Source organism: Trachurus trachurus, assembly GCF_905171665.1.
Source record: "Trachurus trachurus genome assembly, chromosome: 6".
In the NCBI taxonomy this organism is placed as follows: domain Eukaryota; kingdom Metazoa; phylum Chordata; class Actinopteri; order Carangiformes; family Carangidae; genus Trachurus; species Trachurus trachurus.
The window spans coordinates 11,302,000-11,320,913 of record NC_139897.1 but is presented as its reverse complement, the minus strand read 5'-3'; the positions used below and the strand labels follow the sequence as shown (position 1 = coordinate 11,320,913).

Sequence of the window (18,914 nt, the reverse complement as noted above, 5' to 3'; positions counted from 1 at the left end):
CTGAGCCTTGGAACTGACATAAGCAGTAATAAGTCCGACTTTTCTACCAACATATACACACACACACATTACTTAAGGCATTTTTAACGGTCAGAAAACTTTTTATTCTTATTTACAAAATAGAGAAGTGCTTGGTTTAAATGATTTTAAAAGATGTACTTGAGGGGGTCTGCTGTGAAGAGTGGTCCCTTCCTTTATTTGTGATACTGGATGCTGTATTGTGTGCCCTGAAATGTATTTTTGTACTAATAGACAATTTATTATGGCACATCAGTACTATTTTCTTTTGATATGATAACACTGCTTCAACCCAAGACTAGTATATTCTCCCGTGTGGCTGACATTCTTTTATTTATTTTGATTTGTCTTCGGTTCAACTGTTTTTTTTCCTTTGCGACACATTTCTAAGTATACCACTGTATTAATAAATAAATTCATTTTTAAAGTAACTCCCCCCGTGGATTCGAGTGGTGTGTGTGTGTATGTTGTTCCAAACACAAACAGATGTTTAACATATCGACACACCCGCACTGTTTTTCTGCCAAACGGGTCCTGTGTGGGTTCAGAAGTTGGAGGTTGCATTAACACTATGGACTGCTTGACTTAGGCTTTTTGAGCACTCGGAGCTGTTTCCTGAACAAATGTGCACACAGTCAATGTGTCATTTCAGTGAGCTGAGCCATCAAGCTGATTACTCTGCACAAAACGACTATCAGTTCAAGATCCTCATGTTTTGTGTAAAATGTATTTCCTGCTGCTGTTTTTATCTGAGCTTTTCTAGTTCACCGACACTGAATCAGATATCCTTTCCTTTTTTTTTATTACAGTGTATCTGATACAGTTTTTCAACAAAAAAAGTTCAATAATCTCATTGTAAATTTAATTTATTCCTTCTCTCATTGACAAAAATCACGTCTTTTTCAGTAAAACTCAAACATCCAAGTGGACTAACAATTAACTACACTTTTAAGTGAAGGGGAGAAAGTTTCAGTTCAGGTTCAGTGTCCGACAACATTAAAAATGTATTTTTGTTTTTTTACTTTTTTCTTCTGAAACCAGAACATTTCCTTGATTTCAACATGTTTGTCACATGATCAAGCTTGTGACAAAGTCTGAGTGTTATTTCATCTCAAAGGTTGAGAAGGTCATGACCCCACTGGTCACAGAGACGCTCGTCTAGATAAGTGATTACAAGAAGTGGCGCAGTAGGTTGAGCAGACGCTCCATGTGTAGAGGCTAAAGTCCTCACTGCAGGCGGCCCGGTTCGAATCCTGCATCGGGCGGCCCTTTCCTGCATGTCATTCCCCCTCTCTCTGCCTCCCCATTTCCGGTCTCTGGTCACTGTACTATCCAATAAAGGCATGAAAAGCCAAAATATATAGTGATTACAAGAGCAAACTGGCAGCTTGCAGAGAAACCCACAGTCCCAGACTTTTCCTCTGTTGTTATGTGACAAAGCTTCAAGTAACAGTGTGAGTCATTAGCACACACACGATCTGATAGAGCTAAGACTGGCTGTGCAAAACATCAGTGCAAAGGTTCACTGATAATCACACAGTATGTGATACATAGGTTAATGATAATGTAAATCTGTGCAATTGTTGACCTGTACTACTTTTTTTTTCTCTCTTTTTTTTTTTTACTGTATCTTAGCTAAAGGAAAAATACATACTGGTTGATCATAAAGAGAGAGTCAGAGGAAAAGATGATCAGTTTAATTATTAAACAGTGGCAGTGAGACGTACCTGTGTGTCACATTATCAAGTACATTTACAAAACTGTAGAGATGAACAGTAGCTGTGTTAATTATAAAAACATGATCTCTTCAAACATGTTGTGCCATTTCATAGTCAGTCTGCCCCTGAGATTAGTTTACTAAATAAAAAATAAAAAGTCCATGAGTGAGCTGTTAAGACTTGGTCAGCTGCCTCAACAACAACTACAGCAAGTTTCTGTTGTGTTAGAGTTTGATTTCTCTAGTCTCTATAGCTCTGTGGATCTCGTCAGTCAGAGGAATGTAAGTCTTTTTCTCCGTGTCCAAGAAGTATAAAGGGTCTGTGATGAGAGCTGGGTTGAATCCCTCCTCCACCAACTTCACTTTCTTCATCTTGAATGTCCCCGTCATCTCCAGGCAGGGCTGTGAAAAAAACACAGCGTGGAAACGTTTCAGTCCGATAAAGTTAGACAAACAGCAACAACCAATACTAACATTATTACACAGCTTCGATATGAGCCAGGTCTCAGGTTGGGTTTCACAAACACAAAAGTACTGTAAATATTATTTTCTTCATTAACATTGAAGTATATTATCCAGCAAATGACTTACGATTAGATTGATTGGCTATAATGTAATCTATAATGTTGGTATACGAAAAAGAAAGGCATAAACTGACCCAGGAAATCGCCCACAATTTCTAATACTACAATATGGATTATATACTTAATTCCCACAATATTTAATTTACAAGAAAAAGTACTTTAATTGTTGATTGCAGAGATAATGCTGAGGATAGAGGAAAAATATCACTTCAGTGCAAGGAAAATACATCTTGTTACCTGAATCCTGATGAATCGAGGTCTTGCATAAGCTGGGAGGTAGTTGACGACCTGTTTGTAGGCGTCCAAACAGTCAAAATCTTCTCCCTCTTTCAAAGTGACAGCTGCCATACCGATCCTCCCTTCGTGACCTTATCAGAGTGTTGGGAGTCACATACCAAACATATTAAAATGCATAGTAAGCCTACTAATTATTTGTGTTAATTTATTTCTATAATACTTTGATATAGTGCTACAGGACCGTTTATGACAGTGTTGTTACCTTCAACTTTAACACCATAGACGTTTGCCTCCAAAATGGACTGAGCCATTGTGAGAATATCTGCAACCTCTGACGTGGCGACGTTTTCGCCTTTCCACCTGTGACAAGAGAGTTTTTCATTATACACACATGCAGAGACTTACACATAGATCAAACAAAAAACTTAACTTCCCTACTGCTTTTTAACTTAAGACCAACTGTAACATAGTTAATGTGTCTGCTAAGAAATAAGCTTACAATGTAGATTTAAAACCTTTCCAGAAAAAAAATAATGCTCCAATTGTATTGGTATCTTACACTGAAAACAATAACAAAATGAATTGCCACTTCTTAGTTTCACGCTGCAATAATGCATCACCCCTGAAAATTAAGACAGTCAACTCTGAGCATCTAAATCTGATCCAAACACAATAAATCACTGCTCATCTACATATTCCTCTGTTTTGTAAAACGTAAAGTAGGCTACTCTGTATTCAGGCAGTGTTGGAAAAATAAGTTTTAAACTGGTAAAACCCACATAAACAATTCATATTTGTGACATCATTTACACAGAAATATGTTGGACAAAAGTAAATGTTAAACCGATGGTGAGAGACTTTTGCTTCACGGCGTCAGCCTTTCAGAACAAAACAAGAAACCAGATAGATCCAAGCGAAAGTCACAACTTACCTGAAAGTGTCGCCAACCCGATCCTGAAAGTACACAAAGTTCTCGTGGTCCAACCGAAGCAAATCGCCCGTGTTGAAGTACAGGTCGCCTTTCTTCAACACATCACGGAGCCTCTTCTTCTCAGTCTGCTCCTTGTTACCAGCGTACCCAACAAACGGAGACCTCCGAGTGACCCTGCCCACCAGAAGTCCCGTCTCACCTGACAAAAAGATAAATGAAAAATGTCCATCACAGTTTCCGTAGACACATGGTCATCACATCCCTTGCTTAACAGAAGCCAAAGATGATAAATTACATTTACCAAATAAAAACAAAGCACATTTTACATCACAGGAGCTAGAGCCAGTTGGTGTTGCTTAATAAGGCCAATCAACATGTTGTCAGTTTTACTTCAGTAGATTCAAAATTCAAAAATGGGAGACAGAGGAGGAGATGCTGTTGGTCAGGAAAAACAACTAAATCCTTATAAGGACAGATAATCAGAAAAATCTATGTCAAATATCAAATATTTCAAATCAAATAGCCTTTATTGTCATTGCAACAGACAAGTGCAACGAAATTTGTGGTGCCACATCGATTCCAGGGCTAAAACAGACAAAAACAAGCTAAAAAGGACAACCTCAATAATCAGAAACAAACCTATGTTTCATCTAAATAAGATGTAAGGATTACTTTTTTGCTTTTTTTTAATAATGTTTTCTTGTAGTTGTCTTCTTCTATCCACTCCAGTGGATGCTATGCACTAAAGGGTGTAGGCCTACTTTGGCAATGACATCTATATTTCGAGCCAACCTTTTTTGTGTGTGTGTTTGTGAAAACAGAGAGAAACAGTTAAGAAACCACAGGTGTTGGTGAGGAACACTAACTCACCTTTGACTGCTTGGATGCACAGGCCCTCAGAGTTTCTGACAGGCTCTTCCTTCTCAGTGTCAAACTTTATGAAAGTGTAGGGGAAGAAAAGCTACAAAGAAGAAATAAAAGTAAACACTCTACAAGTTCAACTTTGCTGCTTTCACAAGACTCCACAGACATTGAGCTAAATACAAACGCTAGCATGTTCAAAAAAAGATGCAACAATATTGACGGATAGTGTAACGTTTACCATGTTCGCTCTTTTAGCTTTGTGTGTTAGCATGCTAGAGTTTGCTAATAAATACACAGCAATAAAGCTAAAGATGCTGATTGATTGGTAGTTTTTCATGTGTGTGGTCATTAATCTCGTAGGCTAATGGACAGGTTAAAACTCTTGATGGTGTTTGACAAAAAAAAGTGAGATCAGTTCATCCTGAGGGGAACATGTATCATTGTATCAAATGTTGATCAGTCCAGTTGTTGCTGGGGGCACTAGAGGAAAAATCTGAGGGTTTTGGGGGATTCAACCTCTTGGGGCCTTAAATGTCTGTAGAAAATGTGTCAATCCATCCTGTAATTTTTTTAAACACTTCAGCGTGGTGGACTGACAGACTGATCATCCCTGGAGTCACACCGCTGCCGTGACTAAGACCACCAGATGTTCCCCCACCTACCCTGTGGACAAAATTGACTCGGCCCACTGCACCGATCTTGGATGTGTAGTTTATGAAGCCGATGTTTCCCTCGGTGGCGGCGTAGAGCTCTCTGACCGCAATGTCACCGAAGCGATTCAGAAACTCAGTCCAAATGTCTGTCCGGACCCCGTTGCCAATGGCGATCTTCACCTTGTGGTTCTTCTCGTTGTCTTTCTGCAGACGGTGAGATCAGCTCTGATTAGTGACAGATGCACCCGAACATCAACTATTAGAAGAAGAAGACTACTAGAGTAATTAACCACAGTGTTTGTGTTGTGTCTGGATTCTTTTTACCTTGGGCGTGTTGCAGAGATAACGCATTGTTTCACCAATGTACTGCATCACTGTCACTTTATACTTCCTGCAGTCATCCCAGAACTGAGAGGCAGAGAACTTCCTCCTCAGCACAATGGTTATACCTGCAAATGGCAAGACATAGAAACACAGCTTACTGCCAACCAGTTACTGAAAAGTTATTTTGTTACATTTACTAGTTAATTCTGTCAAAAAGTAATTAAATGACCTCATAAAAGCAACTTTGGTGTTACTTTTCTTTCTTTGATTGTGTTTTCAATGCACACATAGGCTGTTATTTATTGCTCTTGTGGCACAGTCTGGGACCAAACAACTGTCAAAGTTCATCCAGCATTGTGACACCTGTGAAACCTGATAGGTGTATGTATTGGAGGCTTGCCAGGCCTTCAAGACAAGGTTTTAGCCACTAGCGCTGTAGAAGTGTGTTGTTTGGTTCAATTCAGTTGCAAGTCTTTGCAATTTGCAGCTCACCACTATAGCCTGTCCTTTGGTGGTAAAAAAAATAAATAATAATGTCCTTTTAAAATGCATTATTTAATTTGAGAAAGTGCTTAGTTACACTGCACCATACTTAAAGGGATAGTTCAACATTTTGGCAAATTGGCCCATTGCCATAATCCTTACAGTCATAGCAGTAGGTTCGTTACCTTGTAAGCTATTTTTAGAATGGTGGAGCAGAGCCGCGAGCTGCTCAGAGCTACGCCACGGAGGCTAATGGGATTTCTTGGTTTCCCTCATCAAACTCATCAAATATACAATCCAACAACTCCAAAACGCTCTCGTGGACAAGTTGTGACCTGCATATTCACCACGCTATGAGATAATAACGGAATAAAGTCGTTTTCGAGGCAAATGCAGAGACTGCTTGCCGAAAAACTGCCCCTGACAGGAAAGTGCATCAGTGGTTTTGCATGAATTTACCTCAAAAACAACTCCATCTCGTAACATTACGTTATTATCGCATAGCGTGGTGAATATGCAGGTCACAACTATGGTGCAAACATGACCGTCAGTACCAACACTGGGCGTGTATATGATTTTGTTCTGATGCTTGTTGGGGCTGAGAGGATCTTTACCTCTCTCAATGGCTCCGGTCATCCCGATGAGGAAGCCTGCGCTGTGATACAGAGGCAGATTGATGTAGAAGATGTCGTCTGCTGTGACCCCACACACCGTCTGGATGAAGGAGGCAGCCCACACCCGCTCATGGGTGACAACGGCTGCTTTGGGTAAACCTATCGAGGTCAAAGAGTAATAATTCACATCAGGTCAAACTAACCTCAACAGATACAGTTCATGTCAGGAGACAGGAACCTGAGGTTTCTACAACAAACAAAGATACTCATCAACCCACTAAACTCCTCTGCTGTTCACTCATTCACAGTGTAACAGGCAGGTTTTCTTTAAAGCCGCATTGATCAATCTTTACAGCAACAATGGATAACATTATCTCTTATCTCTCAGCTCATTGTTTTGATTTTACAGCTGACAGCATTTCTGCTATGGGTCAGTCTAATCACTCTCATGTGGAAATGTTTCTAGACACAACAGGCAGCTGTTTTCAGAAAGAAGAAACTCTATAAAAGATAAGTATTGCTGAATAAGTATCTATAAGATAACACATCCATTCCCATCTTAAGGTGACAGTGCGTTAATGTAAACATTAACATATTATCAGCTTGTTGTCACACCTCCAGTTGACCAGATCAGCTAATCAAACCAGGATAAACATTAACCTTGGTTTGTGCTGTGTGGCTCAGGGACATTTGTTGCATGTTTGCTCCTCGCTGCTTTTCCTGTCTGATAGTCAGACGACACAAATGCAAAAGAAGAAATCTATATATAGGCTCTGAAGAAGATCTATAGGGACCAAAATGTTAAGATTGATGTTCTGGTTCAATAAATACCTTAAATAAAAGAGTGTATTGAGTTTCTTTCAGACATATTGAATGTATTAATCTATTTCCTACAACAAAAGTCCTGATTAAAATATCTGAAAGTCTGATTTAATCATGTATATTCACAGAACTGAAATCTCCTAAAGGAAACCTGTGGCGGTGCTTGACTACTGTTAGTGCTTTAGTTTGGAGCAGTAGGTTTTCCGTGAGGTAGGGAGGAGACAGTAAACGTGGATGTCAATAATACAGGTTCCAAAAAAAGGAATAATTTCCATGGCTGTCAGTGTAGATTTTCACTTTTTGTTGTTGTTGTCAGTCAGAGAGGCTTCCTTGTGTACCTGTGGTGCCTGACGTGTAGATGTACAGAGCAGTGCTTCTGATACCCACGTTGGCCCTGAGGTCCTGGGACATAGGCTGATCTGAGGCCTGGGAAATCTTGTCAGACAGAGAAGTGATGCCCTCGATGCTGCAGCTGTCTGACATGAGGTACACACTGATACCCTGTTCTCTCAGCGCCGGTAAAACCTCCTCCACAGCGTCCTGCAGCTCTGCAAATAACAGAAGAAGAAAAAAAAACACTCAGCTCCATACATTGGGTCAGAGCACTGTGTTGCGCAATGCTGCACATGCAGCACATGCATGGCTTGCATCATGTTACCTCAGATCCCACTGGGAGAGGAACACATGGTGCAGGCCCCTCGGCTCAAATGCATTTCTCAATGGTGAAACTCTGCTGCTATAATGGGAATGTAGTGGAACTTACTCCAGTGTTTCCTCACAATAAACCTCATCTTCAGGACTGTAGAGCACATCAACTCAAAGCATGCGGGCAGCGGGACAAAAAGTAAATCACACTTTACTTTCTGAAATGCTTGCAGAGGAGACTGATAGGTGAAATGCTGCCACTGTATGACTACCAGACAGAACTGACCAAACTAGTTGGATTAATTGTGTCTATAAAAATCCTCATAACAAGATGTTATCAGTTATCATCAGTTCTCGGGTGAACATATTTGAGAAATTAGATACAACTTAAGTTCTCAGACTCAAGCACATGTTTTAAATGTAACCTCCAGTGCAAATAACACCAACCATCAACATCCACCGTGCAGTGATTTAAGTTTTTAATGAATAGTAATTGATCTGAAAATGTTAAATGCTCAAGTGATGGTTAGTTTGAATTATGTGTCAATAGTTTAATTTGCAGCAACTAAACCTGGATTATAAACAGCACGTAATGTAGCCCAGACTCTGGAGATGTATTTGCTCAGATATTCCAAATTATGGTCCCATATATGATGAAATGTGGACTGGACATGTTATGATCACAGCTTTGCAAGATGTCATATCAAAAACAACTCCAGGCGTGAACAAGTTTTTGGCAGGAATTGAAAAAAGATTCTCAACATTTTGCTGCATTTCTCAGTTTTGTGTTAAGTTGAACAACTGCCAATTTGTTTGGTAATATGCAATCCTGAAGCAGAATAGCAAATCTAGTTTTAGACCTTAAATAATCTCAGTTTAGATGCTGGTTTAATAAAGTGTGAACACCAACACAGCAACAGTGCAGATGGACTGGTTGGTTTCTGAATCTCAAATAGTGTTTTTCACAGTGGTGGTCCAGAAAAGAGGATCCTTCGGGTCATGGTTTATATAATTGCATGTCTAGGTAATCATTATCTGGTGTGTACAGCTCTGGCACAGATCAATGTATTATACTGACAACGTCACATTGTTTAAGTATAAAGTTGAGAGAGAAACTTCATTTCTTCACATTCCTATCATTAAAACAATGTCAAATGTAAAAATCTGGCTCATATGACAAACATGATGTTATTAGTGTGTTTTGTTTTAACTATCTCCTTTCCACACTTTGATGAAGTTGATAAGCCAAGACTGGTTAATCTTTAACTTAACTGTTTCTCCAAAGGGTGATGAGATATTTTGTGAGATATTTATAGCTTTTTGTGCCTTGAACAGTGATTTGAGTAAACTGTCTGAGGGGGGAGGAACTGCTTCAACTGCTCATACCACAGATTTTTCAGACATGTGAAAGGTGAAGAGGGGCCCCTAAAAGACTGCACTTTGTAAAGTGGTTACAGGCCTGAAACTTTTTGGAAGCACAACATGTTGTTATACAAGACTATCAAATGTTTATGAAAAAAAAAAATCCCTGTGAAATGAACTGAGGTACAAATAGTAAGTCAGCACAGGCTGGACAGGAGGTCAGACTTTGACCTCAGCAGCCTTGAGGAGATGATTGAGGGACAATGGTTGAGGGGCCACAGGGTCAGAGCTGTGGCCCTGACATCATCTGAGGGTCCTACCTGGGGAGGCGATGATCACTTTGGCCCCGCAGCAGGAGAAACAGTGCAGCAGAGACTTGGACCTGATGTTAAAGTTGAGCAGAGCTGCCGGACAGCCCAGCTTGGCCAAACCGAGCCAGGTCCATATGAAACTGGGCTCGTTGGGAAGAAACAGAGCGACTGCGTCCCCCTCCTTGAGCCGGGCTTCAGCCTGCAGGGCTCTGGCCACCTTGTTGCTCTGTCTGTCCACTTCGCCATAGGAATAGTCCCGACCTTCAAAGTGCACGAAGGTCTTGGTGGGATGCCTCTTCACCGCATCCAAGAAACAGTCCACGATGCTGTAGAATTTGATCTTCTTGTATCTGAGGAGCCTGACGCCGAGTTTGATGCTCCTGAGGATGTAGGCGCACTCCGCGCCTAAGTACGGGAAAAAGGTGTTGAGGAAAGACAGGGACAGGATGGCCAGGCCCGCGAGCACGGTGGTCATCCAGATGTACATCTTTCAGCGCGCGCTAAGCTGGACGCATCTGTCAGGGAGCGATGGATGAGGCGCAGGGCAGTGGCAGCAGCTCCTGAAAATTTGTGACAAAGTTCACCCAGTGTTTCCCCCGGGGCGGAGCTGGGCTCAAACCCGCGGCCCTCCCCGCCTCCGTTCAGGAATGTCTGGAGGTTGCCAGACCCGCTGTTTTCACGTCCACCACGGATTGATTTACACTCATTCACTTCATTCAAAAAAAAGTTATTCACTCTGTTTTTCACCTGTTCATTAAATGATTTCTTTATGCGGGATATTTAGTTTAGAGGAAAGAGATTTAATAAAGTGACAGCTCTGCATTTCAGACTCATTTACTGACACATATTACAGCTATTTCCTCCCTCCTTTTTGTTTTTTAATGGATCAAACGACCACTGTGAACAATGTTATGGCAGAAATGGTTCTGTATGTCTGTCCCTCTCCTTTTCCCTGCAGCTCCACTCAGGCTCTGATTGTTATGAGATCCAGCCGGCCTGCGAGTGAGGGGTAGCCTATAAAGCTCTGCTGCCAGACAGAGGCGATTAACATGGTGACTGCCTCTCAGTCTGGGTTGTGTTTGTTATGTTGTTTTAGTTCAGTGTTCTGTGTCTTGATTATATCACATTTATGTTGAATAAACCCTCTTGTTTTTTGTTTTTCTTTTGTGAGTATTTTGGTGGTCACTGGTTAATTGTTGTGCACCCCTCCAACAAATCAACAGGTGTAACAATATGCAGGCTGAAATCCACTCATGGATGTTTTTTTTTATTTATTTTTTTACAAGAGGCACAAAGCAACTTAAGAAACTGAAACTGGCAACCCTCATTGGAAATCCATAGAGCAAGTGGTGGGCGTGTACTCCTTAGACTGAGCTGCATTTGTCTGCTGATTTATGGGGAGGAGCATACATACACACACACACATGCACAGGCAACCCGAAATAACAAGGATCCCACACTGTTGTTTTTCACACTTGTGGCGAAGCTCAGCAACAGTTTATGTGAGACTGTCTGTGATGTTACTGATGTAAATGAACATTAACATAGTAAAAAAAAAGTCTCCTGTTTGAAGTTCAATAGGCTTTATGCACAGCTCCACTGCTTCCTGAACTTAAACCACCTCCTTTATTTCCTGTCTTACATTATTGGACTGATTAATCCATGTGTGTCTGGCTCTGACCTCAGTAGTCACAACAATGGTCAGACACAATAATGTAAGACAGGAAATAAAGGAGCTTGTTTAAGTTCAGGAAGTAGTGGAGCAGTGCATAAAGCCTATAGCATCACATTTTAAATGACCTGAGACCTAAATTGTTGGAAGCAGGGTTTGTTTTTCAATCGATGATTAATACACTATCAAAACTGCAGTTTGGCTGAAATAGCATGATGCGTGCTGTGTTTATAACTTTTCCTCTTGACACATTAAGTCACGTTACAGTGGTGAATTTCAAAAGCTGACACACAAAAATAAATGGGAGCTGTTGAAATGTTTCCCTCAATAGGGATGAGGTGACTACTGTTGCACACTGCTGACCAGGCTAAAGAAGTCAAGATGACACAGAAGCACTGTAGTGGAGGGTCAATAGCAAATATTGACAGGATATTTAAATCCAATGTGTTACAAAGCCGGTGTAATAAGTTAGAGCCTGTCCGTTTAAGACTCAGATACTTATACAAATAATAATAATTAACGATTCGCTACAGCAGTGGTTTCTGAGATGTATGGGAGTGAGAAATGGCCGTCCATCCATCATCATACAAAGAGCAGAGGACAACATTGTGTACAAGGCAGAGATTTCAGCTCCCAAACCCTAAAAAGCCTCAGTGGACCATAATACAATGTAATAAGAAACCATTGTTAGAACTTAAAGGTATGCATTTAATGAACAGTTTTCTTGGCTGGAAAAACTTGCTTTCTTGCTCTGATTGAAGTCTCATGTCTCAGTGCCACAGGATTAGACGTGTTCTCTGAATGAGAATTAATAGTGTGTTAAATCACTGCTTAAGTGGACTTCTGTGTCGTGTTACAGTCTGACAACACAGGTGGATTTTTCCTTTTAAAAGAGGCAGTTTAAATTTTAATCTCCCCTAAATTAACTCCATTGAATATGTCCAGAGTAAATGGGATGTAATCCCTCTCTTTTTCATCCAGGAAGTAGATTGGGTCCATTATTAGATTTGGGTTGAAGCCCTCCCCCACCAGCTTCACCTTCAGATGCTTGAACGTGCCCGTTACGTCCAAGGAGGTCTGTAAACAATAACAGTACAGTGAGTTAGTAGGCTCAAGTAAAATGAAACAATGCTCACAGAAGCACAGAGTGTTTGTAAGAAGATGACTGCAGTGAAGGTACCTGGATCCTCATAAAACGAGGTCGAGCGTAGGGCGGCAGGAAATTTTCAACATGTTTAAAAACATCCACAGAGTCAAATTTCAGTCCGTCTCTTAAAGTAACGGCAGCCATCCCAGCCCGGCCCTCCTGACCTGGAGAGAACAATCACAGCCAGAGGCACCGGGTCACTGGTGGAGCATTTTCATCACTGAGTACAAAGATACAGCACATTAATAAATGATGCATTCAGGGACATACTGGTGATCACTGTGCTAAAAGTGGCAGCTGACCAATTGTGACACAACTGGAGGTCATAATAACCCTGTAGATGTCACACTGGGGGCATGCCAGGTGTAAGGTGTGAACATTCATGTCAGAGCAGGGAGGGTTTAATAAAAGATGTGAGATGTATGTATGTATTGGATGTATCCAATGTTTTTGGAAAAGTAGCCTGTTACAAAGGAAAACATGAGGAGGGGACCATCAGTGTCAGTGTTGGTGTTCAGCCTGATTTCATCATTTCATCTCAGTGCATGTTCTTGCATCGTGCCTATGAATGGAGGTGGATTTCGTCACAAGTTGCAGCGTAGATTTCTTCACAGAAAATGTGTGACAAATGTCGGGTGTGTGCGGTTATCGTGCTGTGTTTTGAACTTAGCCCTGTGTGTGCTCGCTCTGTCGTCTCTGACTGACTGCAGCTTTACATAAGTCAGGTCTGAGCTGAAGGGATGGACCCTCTGCTCCACTATAAAGTCAAGGTGAACCTGCTGCTCCTCCCCAGTGTGGACTCACAGAGTCACAGTCAGTTTGTCCTTCTCTGCTTGTACAGGTGAATATATCTGTCAAAGTTTATGACCGGGACGTTGACTTCAAGTGACCAACACAGTGTAAATACAGCACCTCTGGGAAACCGAGTCAATGTCCATAAGGCCTGAGTTTATAGCAGGGGCTGTGGCTTTTTACCGACTATGGCTTGTTGCCTTTGTTCTGGGAAAATGTTGCAAACAGTGAACTTCTTGCTCAACTTAACACTTACTCCCTATAGTGGCTCCTATGAGTAAAGTTCAAGTGATCGACATGGCAGAAAATGAGGTCATAAGACATTCACTGACTTTAAAAGTTGACAAAGGCTGCAAAGCTCAAACTGATTGTGTAAATTCAGGCAGTAGAAGGCTGAACACTGTGAAATGAGACAGTTGTGAAAGTCGTTGTTCCATTGTTAAATTCAGGTCCTCAAATTAACAAGCTAGTAATACATTTTTATTCTAAAATAATTATGTAACATTAATAAATTATTTAACTGCAGTGTCAACATGGTGTTCAGTTTGGGCTTGTTTGCCTGCTCAGTGCCTCAGAGGGATCACAATAACATAATAATAATACAGTCAGGTTAATATAATGTGAGCTTTTGAACGTTGCTGGAGGCTTTTCTGTGGTGGCCCTGAGAGATGAACATACTGCACCCCGAGATAACACATGCAATGACACCAACACGCTACCAACTCAGAGAACAGCTTCATCAAATTGACTGCAAAATTCACCGTCTGCAGGGACAGAATAAAGTGACAGACCTGGCTTGGGGTTCATTGTTTCTTGGCTTTAGGAGTTATAACTACTACTAAGTGTTGAACTCTCAGGGCCACCGTACTTTTCATGTTTCTGATAGAAAGTATAAGTCAGGGTTAAAACAATAAATCATGTCTGATTGACAAAAAAGTAAAAGTAAGAAAAGAAAGTAATCTCATTATTCAATCATTCTTTCTTTAAGACATTTTCACACAAAAAACATTCCTTCATTCCTGGAATCTTTTGAAGGCAGCTCGCTGGCCTTCAAGATTTTTTTTTTTACTGTTTTTTTTATTACATTTTCCATCATTGTTCCAGATAAATTACCTGGCACTTGAACTCCATACACGGTGGCTTCTTTGATGCAGCCAGCCAATGTGATGACGTCGGCCACCTCAGTTGTAGCCACGTTTTCTCCTTTCCATCTGTTGACAATAAAAATACCTTTTGAACTCCTTATCTCCTTTCCATCTGTTATAAACAATAAAAATGCAGAAATAAAAATAAAATTGACAATAAAAAAACCTTTGAACACATAGACGCTTTAGCTGCTGTTGACTGAAACAAAAGTTGAACTCACCTGAACGTGTCTCCAACTCGATCCTGAAAGTAGATGAACTGATCCTCATCGATGCGCAGCAGGTCTCCAGTGTTGAAGAACACGTCTCCTTTCTTGAAGACATCATGCAGCTTCTTCTTCTCCGTCTGCTGCAGGTCTCTGGCGTAACCAGAGAACGGCATCTTCATGGATATTTCAGACACCAAGAGTCCAGGCTCACCTGAGGGGAGCCAGTGTAAGTCTCATTGGTGTGATTGTGTTACATTGTTTTCCAGTGTAAAAGAATCCAGTTCTTTTATGGAGTAACTGAAAAATAAATACAGAAGGAAACTTGACCTGTGTGTCTACAGCACTGGTACTAACACACCTTTATCAGCCTGGATGCATAAACCAGATGAATCCCTCACAGGCTCTCCTCTTTCTACGTTGTATTTGATCACAGCGTATGGAGAAATCATCTGCAAGACCATAAACACAACTATTAGTTACTGACTGACATCTTTTCTTTCATCACAGAGAATGAAACTTTTCTTTTACCCTGTTGAGGAAGATGTCTCGCCCAATAGCTCCGATCTTGCTGCTGTAATTCAGCAAAGCAAAATTTCCTTCTGTTGCTCCATAAAACTCTCTGATCTCAACGTTTCCAAACCTGTTAATGAACTCCCTCCACACATCTGCTCTGATCCCGTTGCCTATTGCAAGTCTGACTTTGTGGTTTCGATCATTGAGTTTCTGTTGGGAAAGAAAATGTAAGTAAATAAGAACAGTGATGTTTTCATTTTTTTAAAATTCTTATTATACATAATAATTTTATCTTATCTTATTTATTAATTGCCAAGACATACAGCACAGCCACATACCTTTGGTGTGTTGCAGAGGTAACGCATGAGTTCACCGATGTACTGTATGACAGTAACGTTATATTTTCTGCAGTCGTCCCAGAACTGAGAGGCTGAAAATTTACTCCTCAAAACCACAGTGATTCCTAGAGGACAGACGACCAAAGGGAATAAGGATGGAAATAATCAGTGTTTTTATCTTCATCACAAAAAAAAGAAAAAGATGATGAGTTGCATGAGTGGCAATAGATATTTTGTACCCTGATGCATCTATACCCAGGTTAAAAAACATACATGTAATGTAATGCACAGTTGCATTGGGTGACATCCACAACACCATAATCACCTTCCATATGTGTTCATTTGAGTTTAAACTGGATGTTATTTAACACTCTTATGTATCCTGGAAAGGCCTATATTTAGCATTTCATCTATTCCACTGAAGAAAATTGTGTATATCAGAAAATCACTGATATATATGTTTATATAATAATATATGGTACGTACCTCTGTCAATGGCTCCTGTGACACCGATGAAGCCGACGCTGTGATACAGTGGGAGGCTGACATAGATGACATCATCAGACTTCACTCCTGTCAGGTACTGGAGCCAAGACATGCCCCACAGCTTAGCATGAGTGATCACTGCTGCTTTAGGGAGACCTGGGGAAGAGAAGCCAGGAGGTGTATGTCTGTGTGTAGTGAAGGTGAGGCGTCCTGTTACTGCACATTAGCACCTGCAGCAGCTTACCAGTTGTCCCAGATGTGTATATGTAGGCTGTTGGGCTCCGCAAGGTTAAATGTGACCTTAAATCCTTGGACAGAGGCTCAGAGGAGGCCCGGCTCATTTTGTCCATGAAGCTCTCCACACCTGCAGTTTTGCATCCGTCGGCCAGGATGTAAACAGTGACCTGCTGCTCCAGCAGACTGGGCAGGACCTCCTCCACAGCTCCCTGTAACTCTGCAGATCAAACCCAATGAACATGTTCTCAGCAGCTGAAAGGCTTAAGAGGATTAAGAAACATGGCTAATAAAAAATGTCCTGATCCTGATCCTCAGCAGAATCTGATGCCTCAGCTTCCTGCAGCTGTGACTGAGTGTTGCTGCTGTTAATTTACTGAATCTGAAATAAATTATGATAAATAAAATGGAATAAGTACAATTAATTCAGTAAATCCCCATAGTTACTTTCTACCACTGCTGTGCTGTGTCTCTCGTGCTCTGGCCTGTCCCCTTCACCATGCTTCACACGCAACAACAAACAACTTTCAGCTTGTATTTTTGTTAAATTGTTGAAAACAAGTGACGTCTTCATATCTGATATGATGCTGAATGGTGATATTGGTGCAAAGGGAACTTAACGTAACATAACATGAAAGCAACCTTGATGTGCTGCACCATAAAAAAAATACAAGGTATGATGTTGGATTTCTTCATGTTGTTTTGAGCATAAAGAGAGACACCCAGTGGTGGAAGCTGTGAGGACATTATGTACTGTACTTCATATACACATTTTAATCTCAGAGTGATTCTGCATGTTTCTGTTTCGTGCTCTTTAAAGTTTAAGACTTAACATAAAGAAAAACAAATTTTCTTTCTTTCTTTCTTATTTATATCTATCCATCAGAAAGTATAAAGTGTGTTAGATCACAGTATAGACAGCACAGTATTACTGAGGCACTTGTAAGCAGCATGTATGTAACATCAATCTGAACCTGAGCAGTTATCTATGATACCTATTAAGGCAAAAAAAATATTCATGTGTGGGTTTTAGTAGCTGCGGGAACTGCAGTGTTACTTGACTTCATGCACAGGGAAGCATCGTGTAATGACGATAAGTTAGCAGGACTTCAAGAGTGACGTGACAGTGTTGTGAAGTGTGTCCCTCAGCTGGACAGAGGAGACAAGATAAGATCAGATAAGGCAGTCGCAGCGCTACAGCTCGAGTCGCTACTGCGCAGCGCCCCGGTGAGGCGTTGACCTGCAGCTCTCACCTGCAGCTGCCACCAGAGTGCTGGCCCCGCTGCAGTTGAAGCAGTGCAACAGAGACTTGGATCTGATGTTGGAGTTGAGAAAAGCAGCGGAGCATCCGATCTTCACCAGGCCCAGCCACAGCCACACGAACACGGGCTCGTTTCCGACCAACATCGCCACCGTGTCTCCTGGCTGGACGAGGCCGCTCTGCGCAAACACTCTGGCGGCTTTGTTGCTGAGGGCATCGGCGTCCTGGTAGCTGAAGGTTTCATCCTTAAAGTGAATGAACGGTTTGTCCGGATGCGTCCTCACCGCCTCCAGAAACCGCTCCAGCACCGTGTAGTTGGTCTGCATGTACTTCAAGATGCAGCGGCGGATCTTTAACTTGGCGAGGACGTACTGGACATCCTGGATAAAGTAAGGGAAGCGGAGTAAAAGGCCGAGCAGAGAAACGACGACTGCGAACAATATGAAAACCCACATGTTTATCTATCATGTGGAGGCAATGAAGTCAGATTTATTGGAGAGGAAAAAGTTTATGAGAAGGTGTTGAGGAGGAGGAGCGCCCCCAACACACCCACCCACTAGGGTTTAAAAGCTAACTTTACTGTAGATATACAATTACTGATTTACAGTTTGCGCAACACTGTGTTGACTTGTTCTGTCTGCTGCTCTGATTTTACGCACCGTTTGTGATGTCTAACTATTGCTGCTCTACTTGAAATGAAATTAAAAAAAACAACCCCAACGCACAAAACCATTAGACATTACTGGAACTACATTTCAGATCAAGCCTCACACAATGGGATTTGTTGAAAAAGCTCAGACAAATTAATATTATTTTGTAATAAAATTATAAGATTTATTATGATTAATGGCAATATAAATAATAATAAAAAAACATTTATATATACATACTATAGTATATATGTACTATGCACAGCATATCTCCTTAATGTGATAAAAAAAAAAGATAAAACAGTAAAAAAAAAAAAAATACATGACATAAAAACACACAGGTCAGAGAGCAGAGCAGTAACATAAGCTTTGAATGAACCTGCACCTTACCTAATACTCCTGTTTGCTGGTATCTCATAAGTTCAAAGTGATTGTGTTGTCTGAGTTGCGACTTTTAGACTTGAAGACATTTCCTCCAAAGTACAAAAGAAACACATGGACATTCATCGTCATCAGCTTTCATGAGCTGACACTGTGATATTCATGCTTTAAGTCACTAAAGACTCATCATTTACATTTTCCTTCACTGTGAGTCAGCAAATACTCCAGACAGAAAGCTAAATATTGGGACAGGAGATTTTGTTTTGGCTCACTGCTCCTGTTTAAGAAGTGAATGACAGCGTGGTGTTCAGACAGAAGCAGGTTCACTCAATGCTGGTGATAAGTCAGTGCACTGTTGCTAAAATAAGTAAATCCTTGTTTAATCATTTCAAACCAGATCATAGTGCCGTCACGTCACAGTGAGGAGAACAACGACCTTCTGCTACATTTATAAAAATCAGGCTGTGACAGGGACGAAAAGAGATGAGCAAATATTTACATCTGCTGTTTGGAGTGAGAGG

The 18,914-nt window shown here is 41.0% G+C and overlaps 1 protein-coding gene across 1 annotated transcript; it reads right to left on the bottom strand.

Moving 5' to 3' along the window:
- Positions 1–1,701: 1,701 nt before the first annotated feature.
- On the bottom strand, positions 1,702–18,057 carry slc27a2 (solute carrier family 27 member 2). Its single transcript, XM_083973506.1, has 20 exons — positions 17,355–18,057; positions 16,112–16,321; positions 15,868–16,023; positions 15,382–15,506; positions 15,059–15,253; positions 14,889–14,979; positions 14,543–14,741; positions 14,290–14,387; positions 12,418–12,548; positions 12,144–12,314; positions 9,575–10,052; positions 7,586–7,795; positions 6,426–6,584; positions 5,329–5,453; positions 5,014–5,208; positions 4,358–4,448; positions 3,488–3,686; positions 2,819–2,916; positions 2,557–2,687; positions 1,702–2,137 (listed from the first exon to the last, which is right to left on the bottom strand). Exons 1-20 carry the CDS (start codon positions 17,815–17,817, stop codon positions 1,961–1,963), a joined length of 3,702 nt encoding a protein of 1,233 aa, XP_083829632.1. The 5' UTR covers positions 17,818–18,057; the 3' UTR covers positions 1,702–1,960.
- Positions 18,058–18,914: the final 857 nt, after the last annotated feature.